This window comes from Papaver somniferum, chromosome 3, assembly GCF_003573695.1.
Source record: "Papaver somniferum cultivar HN1 chromosome 3, ASM357369v1, whole genome shotgun sequence".
Classification (NCBI taxonomy): Eukaryota; Viridiplantae; Streptophyta; class Magnoliopsida; order Ranunculales; family Papaveraceae; genus Papaver; species Papaver somniferum.
Genome location: NC_039360.1, coordinates 30,301,882 through 30,312,792, shown reverse-complemented (window position 1 = coordinate 30,312,792; position 10,911 = coordinate 30,301,882). Strand labels below are relative to the sequence as shown.

General features: G+C 38.2%; 1 protein-coding gene, 1 long non-coding RNA gene and 1 pseudogene across 2 annotated transcripts; 1 reads left to right on the top strand and 2 right to left on the bottom strand.

Annotated features, from left to right (window-relative positions):
• Nucleotides 1-392: 392 nt before the first annotated feature.
• Nucleotides 393-1,807, top strand: LOC113359230 (serpin-ZXA-like). The gene is made up of 3 exons (XM_026602898.1): nucleotides 393-893; nucleotides 941-1,440; nucleotides 1,648-1,807. The coding sequence occupies exons 1-3, from the start codon at nucleotides 393-395 to the stop codon at nucleotides 1,805-1,807; spliced, it is 1,161 nt and encodes a 386-aa protein (XP_026458683.1).
• A 28-nt stretch (nucleotides 1,808-1,835) lies between these two features.
• On the bottom strand, nucleotides 1,836-4,699 carry LOC113355715. Its single transcript, XR_003362589.1, has 9 exons — nucleotides 4,617-4,699; nucleotides 4,419-4,461; nucleotides 4,257-4,332; nucleotides 3,908-3,958; nucleotides 3,457-3,755; nucleotides 3,302-3,345; nucleotides 3,134-3,211; nucleotides 2,728-3,023; nucleotides 1,836-2,077 (listed from the first exon to the last, which is right to left on the bottom strand). It is a non-coding gene; the product is annotated as an uncharacterized LOC113355715 (long non-coding RNA).
• A 670-nt stretch (nucleotides 4,700-5,369) lies between these two features.
• On the bottom strand, nucleotides 5,370-8,291 carry LOC113359229 (annotated as a pseudogene).
• Nucleotides 8,292-10,911: the final 2,620 nt, after the last annotated feature.

The window sequence follows — 10,911 nt, the reverse complement described above, 5'->3', positions numbered from 1 at the left end:
ATTGGGAATGTCTGCATTTTGTGTTGTATCCATTCAAGATTCCAAAGTTAAAGTTAATTTGTTCCGATTTTGAAGCAAAAAAAAGTTCTACAGGATATTCCAAAGTTAAAATTAATTTGTGTCGCCTTTTGATTGGAACGAGCTGACGGGGATATTTTTGGCTTTAGTGTCGTTTTTGCTAGTTTATAGAAGTTTACTCAGTTTAAAATCCTATATATTTTTGGCAATCCCGAGCGCTATAGTGTTTTCCCATACATCCCTATAAATAAGAATTCTACTTGCGTCTCTCCATGCAAATAGTTCTCTTCCTCATATCGTAAGCATGGATCAGAAACCTCCTTTAAAGAGCGCCAATCCATGCATGAAACTTGTCAAAGATGTCTGGTTAAACGATGAATTTTGTATTCTCTCCGTTCTCAGTAGACAATGCTCTAGGTTTACTAGCTTCCGGAGCAAGCGGTGACACCTTAAAACAGATATTAGAGTTCCTCAGTTCCGAAAGCCTCAACGTCGGCGGTGTTTGGTGCAGCTCCTTACTCAAACGTTCATTCAAGAAATACAAATCCACAGCCGATACTGTGGATTTCGCAAACAAGAGCAAAGAAGTGCTGAAGAGGGTGAACACATGGGCTGAAACTAAAACCAATGGATTAATCAAAGTTCTCCTGCCTGCTAACGCAGTCGATGAAGATACAAAATTTATACTGGCGAATTCACTCTATTTCAAAGGATCTTGGGGCAGATATAACCAGTTTCCACAATCACTAACTGAGATATCGGAGTTTTATCTCCTAGACGGAAAACAACCGGTAGACGTTCCGTTCATGTCATCGGGGGCAACCGACATATTCGTTGTTTTGAAAGCTTTAGAGTACTGCGACTCCCATACAAAGGTGACTGGAATAGTACGCATTTTTCTATGTACATCATTTAACCCGAGGAACGTGATGGGATCGGTGCACTTATTGAAAAGGTGAGTTCTGATCCTGCCTTTCTAGATCGATATCGCCCTGGTGGTGCGGTTCCAACAAGACACTTCAAGGTTCCCAAGTTCAAATTTTGTTTTAATTTTGAAGCAAAAAGAATTCTAGAGAATGTAGGACTGGTTTTGCCTTTTGATGATAAAAAGGCAGATCTGACTGAGATGTTGTATCCTAAAGATTCCAAAGCAGAGTTGACTGAGACTGATGACTCGAAGGCAGAGCTGACTGAGATATCTGACACTAGTCGTAATAAGCTTCATGTTTCTGAGGTTTATCACAGGTGTTTTATTGAAATTGATGAAGAAGGAGCTGAAGCTGCTGCTTCTACTGCTGTAGTGGGGGTAACGAAGTGTGCCGCCAAGCATCCTACTACACCTCCTCCTGTAGATTTTGTGGCAGCTCATCCTTTCATGTTTATTATAAAAGAGGAGCAAACTGGTGCAGTCTTGTTCATGGGGCATGTCCTTAATCCTTTATCAAACTAGTCTCTCTGTGTCTCACAAGTACTGTCACTATATAGTTCAGAATTTTTTGTTCTTTTTTGAATCTAAGAGAATTGATTCAGAGGTTTCTAAACTTTGATGAACCCACTTTTATTACCGTTATCTTTTTCTTTTCTTTTTTTACTTTTGCCCAGTAAATTTAACTCTATTTTTATTCACAGGAAAGTTCCTGCTAGATCAGTAAACCTTTTTGCAACTTCTGGCTATTCCCATGATAGCCAGTATGCAAATCCTGGCTATCATGGGACTAGAAATAGCACAGGGTGTTGGTTTTTGATAAATTTGTTCCAAGAGAATGAAAAGAAGGGACAAGAAATTTGATGTCAGCCTGATTTACAGAGAGACATTTTATTCTCACTGCTGTGAAAATTACAGTGGGAGTTGAATAATATTAACTGTTGCATTTACAAACACTGATACACATGAAAATTTTCTTACTGCTTGAATAATAATATTACAGTGCGAAGCTGCAGATTTCACATTACAAGAAACAAACTTGGCTTATTGCTTCTGACCTGATGCCTTAAATATCCATCGGAACCTGTGAACCATCTCTTTGGTGTAACCAAGTTCCATAAGTATGCCAGAGACCTGCACAGTAGGGAGACGAATACACATCAATGGAAGTTAAATATTTGATACAATATCTTCACTCTTCCACTCAATTTCTATCTAAAGTACACTCTGGAAACATTCTGAGTAAACACCCTTGTATCAAATGTTCGTCATCTCCGCCAACTTCCACAAACACGTAGTTTTGCTATTTCTAACATCTCTTTCAAACTAGCATTTTGAAAGTAAAATCACTCTTAAATAGAATAATAGATCAAATAATGGTACTCTGGCATCTTTATTATTCGACCCTAATCGCAACCATAGGGGAAGGCAGTAAATGTGGAAAAACAGAAATATTCTTCACCTCGCCTTGGGAATAATCCTTTGCTTTGTCTCCAAATATGTGATCCATCTTTCAGGGGGGGGGGGGGGGGGGGGGGGGATACCTAAGCACATGACATGAAGCAAATGGGTTAAATAAGCTCAACTCTAGACTGACATAATATTTTAGTATTGCAGAAAGAGAAAAAAAATTAAGAAGTTGACAAGAATGTCTTTCTCTCTGGTAATCATTTTTCAGCATCTCGACTAACCCTTGAAAGATAGGTTGTAATATCAAAAAATCAAGCAACAAACTGGAAGTCTGCTCCAAATTTAGGATGAAAAGAAGGTGCGGAACAACTTACTAGAATAAGAGTGTCTTCGCTTGGACTAGGCATGCCTTTCTCAACCATATTTTGTGTTATATAGCCTTTCCTTCCCTTCCAGTTGTTAGTTGGGTTTTCTACAGTGTAGTATATCTGGCTCCAAACGCAAAAATTAGTCTCTTCTCACAAAATTGCTAACACCATCAGTAATACCACGAGCTTCCCACTAAAGAGACAAAACCACCTTCAAATTTGGGTAGCTAGCTGAGAGTATGTCAAGTTTTTGCTTTAGTAGTATGTCTTCTGGTGAGATGTTAGCATATAGCTGAGAGTATCTGAAAGAGCAATGTATTTAATCAATATGGGTTACATCTCAGTATAATCGACAAACTTTGATATAGTTGACACTTGGTGGTTAAAATGATAAATAAGTATAACCAGTTACCTGAGTTTTGTCATCGGGATTCTTTAGAATAGCGTCAATCACTTGCAATATCGGCGTAATGCCTGTGCCACCAGCTATCTGAAGATAAAGCTTTAAGCATTAGATGATTTTGCAACACTCACACAACGTTGTTCTTTGTTATAAATACGCTAGTTACCAATTCCTTACCATTCCGATGTTTTTCTTCATGTTATTGGAGCTTTACCTTTGGCCTGAAACATAGGGAAAATAAACACACAAATGAATTATATTATCAAAAGTTTATAATCAAATCCAAAGACACCACAATAGATCCTCAAAGAAAAATAGGTAACTGGGTTTACCCTTTTACTTCGAGCACATCTCCTGGTCTTAAATTCGCCAGATGCCGGCTCATTTTCCCTTCTGGATAAATCTTGCACAATTTGATGCAAATGACCAGTCAGTGAATACTTTTAGTGCGAATTAGAGGGGTAATAGAATAGCCTATAGTTGTGCATTGTGTACCTTAACCAATAAATCAAAATAACCCTTGGATTCGGGATCTGATATAGGAGTGTACCTGAAGACATAGTGGTAAGCATATCTGCGACATTGCATGCACAAGACTCAACATTGCAAGTTTTATAAGATGGATGCATCCCTGTTACATACTTGTTATAGATGAGCGAAGTGATGCGAGAGACTAGAGTAAATAAGTGTCTAGAAAGAAATACTCCAACATTTTCGTTAAATTTTATAAGGATTAACACCACACAACCACACAGTGATGAGAAAAAATTGAGAAAAACTTACGAGCGAAGTACATATTCCGTTTTCCCATTATCACCCAGTCCTACAGGAGCCCTGTAGTGAAAAGAACATTAGAAGCAATTAAAGTAAATAACTAAGATAAGACACTGGAGTGATACAGAGCCTTCAACACTCTGAGAATAAATCATCAGTTTCAAGGTTTACTTTCATAATATGGAAACAAAGGTAACAAAAGCAACATCAAAGCCCAACTTAGTAGAAGGATCAAATGTAAACCTGCCCATGATATGAAAGAGAGCTAATATTACAGATTTTGCAACAAAAATGCTACATAACAGCTGGATATATGACTCAACACAAACAAAAAAGAACAATAAAAGTTGAAAATTACCTGAAAAGGTGAGAGTTATGGTTGACTCTTTCCGTGTCTTGCAGCTCAAATTTAATCCACTTATCCGGAGTCAACCCTGAAAATTGAAACAAGAAATTGAATTACATAAGGTCTGGGTCATGACCAACAAGAACATGCAGCTTCATGTGTTGATATGACTACCAAATTTACTGCCTGATTCTTCTTGGATGTCATCCAGAAGAGCCTACAAAGCACAAACAATCAAAAATTTCATTCCCCCCAATCAAAAAATCTCATGAAAATGTAAAACACATACTCAATTCAATAATTGTATCATCAAAGAAACAGAAAAATGAAAGAAAACCCTAAGCTACATAAACTGGCTAATAAGTTGTATACCACATTTGGTGGTGAAAAGTCCAAGTAATTTGATAGTCCATCAGAAACAGCAGCAACAGCTCCAATTGGAACTCGGAGTTTCCCAACACTCTGTGTTTCATTCAACATATTGATGAATGCAACTGGAGCAGATTTTGCAAGTTTTCTGAGGATCCTATTCATTTTTGTGTTTTTTAAATCAATCATCAGAAAAATATTGAGAATCGAAAATAACATAAAAAAATAATTCTCATGGCTTAAAATTCACCATAATGTGATCATATGTCTCCATTCATACAAGCATAACCCTTCCCAAGACAAACAAATAATATGTTAAGAACTTTTCCCATCACAATCACAAGACTGTATTCTCTACAATCTAAAACATGCAACCAAACTACTAGTACATTTCTAATAGACAGTTATCAAGGGGTTCAACTTCAAACCCTGATACTTGAATTCTGAGTTGAGTAACACATCACTGAACCATCTTAACTCTTCATAGTATCAACACACCTGATACAAATTATAAGTTGCACATGTCTTATGCAAATTAAGATGGTTTAGAAACCTCAACACGGTTCAATATGGCAAAGTCATGGTTTGGTACCAGTCCAGTACAGGTGCTGAAAAGATTAACGGATTCATGCAATACTAAAACAGCGGGTTGAACACGGGTGATTTGGTTCTCAACAATTCTGCATTTCGCGTAGATGATTTTCAATAGTTGAGCCAGGCTGAAGTTTATATTTAATACACTAAATCAACCTCAAAACAAGTTGTTCTTTTAGGTAAAGAGTACATACACATCAGATACCCATTTTAATACATAAAGGACAACAATGATCAAAAGCTATCCTGTAATAAAATGAATTCACACTCTATCTATAAGTTGAAGGATATATACGGACCTTTTTTCTTTCCTTCCCAAAAGGATAATCATACTTGGCAACAAGAAATTCATCACTGAGCCGTATTATACATGCCAGGATGGGTCATACACCAAAGAGGTTGAAAGGGTTCAGCACCTATCCCTCTTGCAACCATTCTATACCGCCATTCATTCAACCGATTTGTCGCTTCTGCATATCGCTTCTTCCCTGTCTCGTCTCAATTCCCTGACCATAGTGTCTCAGCCATAGCTGAGGCCCTGGGCCATATTCGAGCATCTAAAACACTGGGATCAGCCTGTTCAGACCAAAGAGCCACTTCACCACCGAGAACTAATTTCGCCTCATCCTCTGTCAACCCATAAGTTGTCATAATCATAAATTCTTTGCCATGTTTTAAATGGAGAGCACCAGGAACCACCATTTCCATTATTATAGTTAAATGGGCTTCCTGAGTCGTCACCATTTTGCTTATCATATCGACTGTCATTCCCAACAAAACCACCATGACCACAGTCTAAGTAATAAAAATCAGAGGATGAGACGATTGCTCGATATCCAGCCGAAACGATTAGCTTGGTGTTGTTTGGACCATTGTTCCAGGTTTGTAGAATTACACTGTCTTTAGGCAGGAATGAAGGATCTACCTTCACATTATGGTCAAGTAAGACATCTTCCCAGTAAAAAACATTGCTATGGTTAAGGGATGTGATGTAAGGGAGAGTTGAGTTGATAAATATCTCGAGGAGTTGACTAAAGGTTCCACCATTTGACACAAAATTTTGGACCATTGGATCAGTTTTCCAACAACCAGAGACTACTTCGTCAGCCCCAGCATGGAAGAAGCCTTCGGGAAAGAGAGTTGCCATGTCTTTTAAGATATTGTGAGTGACTTCATAAGTTTTGGGGTTTAGGGAATTAAGCTGGCCGGTTCCTGGTTCAGACGCAAGACGATCTTCCCAGGCAGTTCCTGCTGGTTGCCAGAACATATTTGCACATGTGACAATCTCGGGATATGCTTCTGCCCACGATCCAGTATGTCCTGCAAAAGTTTGTTATATTAGCAATGAAATAAGATCTCATGTACAAATTGAACAAAAAAATATCAACCGGTATAGTAACACGGTGTGGTATAAAGCTAGGCAAGTCCGAATATAACACAAACAATTTCTCAAGTAATCTGAGCAATTTCTAATAACTCATTTGGTTCACGGCATGTGGTTATGAGGTGTTTCCAAGTTACACTAGTATCAGAAATCAAGGCTTTTATCCTTGCGATTCAGCTAGCTGGGAACATAAAGCATAAAACTTAAGGTGTCTTTTCTACCTGAATTTACAACGAACTTAGTACTCTCCAGAATAGTTTTGATTCATACAAACCAATTCAGGAATTACTCAATCGATCCGGATGGACCATTCCAACTAAAATCTTATTTAAGGCAGTGGGAGAAACCAACCGATTTACAATTGAATCTTATGATGCATTGTTAGCGTTAGGTGCTCCCCTGTACCATTGAGGCCATACCGAATGCGACATTGGAAAAAAGCCTATGAGAATATCATTTTGGCATAACACAACAGACCAATTGTGGAATTTATTCAATTGCCACTTTGTGTTTAAAGTAGCATATATCTTGACCAGGACTAAGCATAGATAGCCATGAAATTCAATTCTCATCTGCTAAAAATCTCAACTAAATAGTAAATTTGTGTTTCGAAATTCAATGCATTGACTACTAGTATCACAAGCACATGAAAACCACTGTCACACTGACACTCTTCAGTCATGCTAAGCTCCACTTAATTGCTTCCACTAAAAAATTCAGTTGTTTATTAACTTTGGGAAACCAATCTTATCTTCTTATCCTACAAACATTTCAAAGAAATTCATTCATAAAAGAGCTAGATAGAACTCAAACTCACCAGGCATGTCGATTTCCGGCAAAACTCGAACACCATGTTGAAATCCAATCTCTACTATCTTCCTCACATCAGCTACAGAATACTGCATTTTTGGACCATAAGATCCTTTTCGAGACAATTCCGGTTCCAAAGGCAAAACCAAAGGAAACGAATGAGAATCAGTGATATGCCAATGAAACACATTGAGTTTATTAGCACTCATAGCTTTAATAGTCCTAATTATATCTTCAACTCCATAATAATTTCTACTTGTATCAAGCAACACTCCTCTATGACCAAAAATCGGCCAATCTGAAACATACAACCCAGTCCCAACAAACAACAACGACTCACCACCACCACCACCGCTCCAGACGAGTTGTGAGAACGTTTCTAATCCTCTCATCGCACCCCATACAGTCTTGGAAGTTAAATTTGCTGATCCAACAGTTGGAATTGTAAGATCATATGACTCGTCTACACCGTGTTGTAACGGTGAGTTGAGATCGGTTATGGTTAGTGTTAAGATTTCTAATGGTGGGTGTGATGATGAGGTTGTTGTTATGTTGATAACGTTGGGATGTTGGATGATGATTGGATTGTAATGTTCGGAATGGATTAAATTCCGGTAACGTTGGATTGCAGGTGTGAGATGTTTGTGATGATGTGGGGATATGATTTTGAAGGCTGGAGATAGAAGATTTGCTTGTGGGTATGGCCATGAGAGTTTACGTGGTTTAGGCCATTCGTTGATTTGAGAATTTACAGTTGGAATTGATTGAGAGAAGAAGATTAAGTAGTGAAGAATGTAGCAAAAGATGATCGGGATAGATTGTAACACAGAAAGAGCAAATGAATAAACTGATTTTATTTCTCTAATGAAAATTACAGGGAGACAAGAAAATAATTGGGTTCAGTGTAGTGTATTCAACTGATCTTTACATCTCAATTTATACTAACCAGTCGACTAACAAATTCTGAAGGTTCTCCTACTTTTATTCCAATAACTTGAACATGGGCTCAACTAACTCCTACATAGACTGAACTGAAAGATAAACTTGCGACTAAATCAAAAGACGAAATCAAACTTACTAGAATCTTGGAGCTGCACTACTTTGCGATACTCCCTCTTAGTGCAGACTCCCATCAACCATTCCAAGAGACCTTCTAAATATTTTAAACTTTGCTACCGGAAGCGCCTTTGTAAATATGTCAGCCACTTGATCTTCTGATCGAATTGTCTGCAATTGAATATCTTCAGTTAACACCTTTTCTCGAACAAAATGGTAGCGAGTTTCGATATGTTTGGTACGTGCATGAAACACAGGATTTCCAGCAAGCCGTATTGCACTTTCATTATCACAACAAATGGAAACTTGATAGTTAAATGTTGTAACCATTTCCTGAATGAGTTTTTTCACCCATATGCATTCTTGGGTTGCCATAGAAGCTGCCACATACTCAGCTTCACAACTTGAGAGAGCAACAGTAGTTTGCTTCTTACTGCACCATGAGATTGTAGCTGAGCCATAATTAAAACAATAACCAGTGGTAGAATGTCTATCATTTACGTCACCTGCCCAATCTGCATCAACAAAACCACTTAAAGAAAACAGTTTGGTCTTGCTATACATTAACCCAAAATTCAGAGTGCCTTTCACGTAACGAATAATCCTCTTTGTTGCAAGTAAATGGCCAACACAAGGCATGTTCATGAACTGAGATACCACTCCTACAGAGTAAGCAATATCAGGCCTTGTAATAGTTAGATAAAATAAACTTCCAACAAGTTGACGAAAAAGTGTCGCATCCTCCAATACATGTCCTTCTTCTCTTGTTAATTTGAGAGATGGTTTCATTGGTGTAACTATTTCTTTCGAATCTTCCAGGCCAAAACAACTTAGTAAACTAGTTGCATACCCTTGTTGTTTCACAAAGTAACCATCTGCTTTTTCAACTTCCAAACCGAGGAAACACCCAACTTCACCCAAGCTTTTCATATCAAAACGTACATACAAGTCACTTCGAAGACGATTTATTTCAGTATCATCGTCTCCAGTGATGATCATATCATCCACATATAAAAGAAGCATTATGCATATTGTAGTTGTCTTCTTAATGAACAAACTTGAATCAGAGTTTGACGGTTTAAAGCCACAGAAATTAAGATATTGGGCAATCTTACCATACCAAGCACGCGGTGCTTGTTTGAGGCCGTACAATGCCTTCTTGAGTCGGAATACATGATGAAGATGTTTCTTAGAAACAAATCCTTGAGGTTGTTCCATAAAGATATCATGATCTAATTCACCATAAAGAAATGCATTCTTCACATCTAATTGCCATAAAGTCCACCCTTCGTATGCAGCAAGAGAAATAAGAGTACGCAGTGTTACCATTCTCGCAACTGGACTGAAAGTCTCTTCATAGTCCAATCCATACTGCTGAGAAAAACCACGTGCCACCAGTCGAGCTTTATAGCGATCTACAGTGCCATCCGCCTTCTTCTTTAACTTGTAGACCCATTTGCAAGTAACCAAGTCAGCGTCATCTGGTTTTGGTACAAGCTCCCATGTCGAATTCTTATGCAACACATCTATTTCTTCACGCATCGCAACTTCCCATTCAGCAACTCCTTCAACTTCATTATAATGCCTTGGTTCACCTTCATAAGTAACTCCCATCAGAAAGAAAGAAGTTACAGACACGTGATTACCTTGAACTTCATAATCAGATAGGTGACTAGGTGCTCTTCGTTCTCTTGTAGACCTGCGGACAACGTCTTGCTGGATAGGAGAATCCCCCTCTCGAGAAGTAGAATCTCCATCCCCCTGCTCTCGAGAATCAGTATCAAGTAAAAAAGGATCTAAAACAGCGGTACTGTCGACACCATCATACGACGTTACTTCATCGAACACCACGTTACGAGATACTGTAACCTTTTTTGTCTGAATATCCATACACCTCCACCCCTTCCTATGTGAATCATATCCAACGAACATACATTTTCTAGCTTTCAGGTCAAGCTTAGTTCGATTACTCTTGGGAATATGAACATAACAAAGTGAACCAAAAACCCGAAAGTAATTCACATTAGGTTTAACTGCATACAAATTTTCAAAAGGGGATTTATCAGTACCTGGCCATGGAGGTAGTCGATTAATCACATGACAAGCACATTGAATAGCTTCTGCCCATAGAGCTCTAGGCAGTTGCTTTTCATGCAACCATGACAAGCACATCTCAGTAAGATGATCTAGTTTTCTTTCAGCAACTGTGTTCTGTTGCGGGGTGTCAGGACATGTCATCTGGCGACGAATTCCATGTTCTCTGCAGTATTTAAAGAACTCATACGACAAAAATTCTCCTCCACTGTAAGTACGTAGACATTTAATCAGCTTTCCAAATTGCTTTTCTACTTGCAGTTTGAATTTTACAAAGATCGAAAATGCCAAAATAAACCCAAGAAAACCGGGTGAAATCATCCACAATTACCATTAAATATTGATAACCAGCATAACTAG

Bases quoted from the DNA above. Each gene is read 5' to 3' on its own strand.
- LOC113359230 (XM_026602898.1), top strand. From the start codon at position 393: ATGAATTTTGTATTCTCTCCGTTCTCAGTAGACAATGCTCTAGGTTTA. The intron at 894-940 runs GTGACTGGAATA...ATTTAACCCGAG, and splicing joins ACTGCGACTCCCATACAAAG to GAACGTGATGGGATCGGTGC. The intron at 1,441-1,647 runs GCATGTCCTTAA...TTTTATTCACAG, and splicing joins GGTGCAGTCTTGTTCATGGG to GAAAGTTCCTGCTAGATCAG.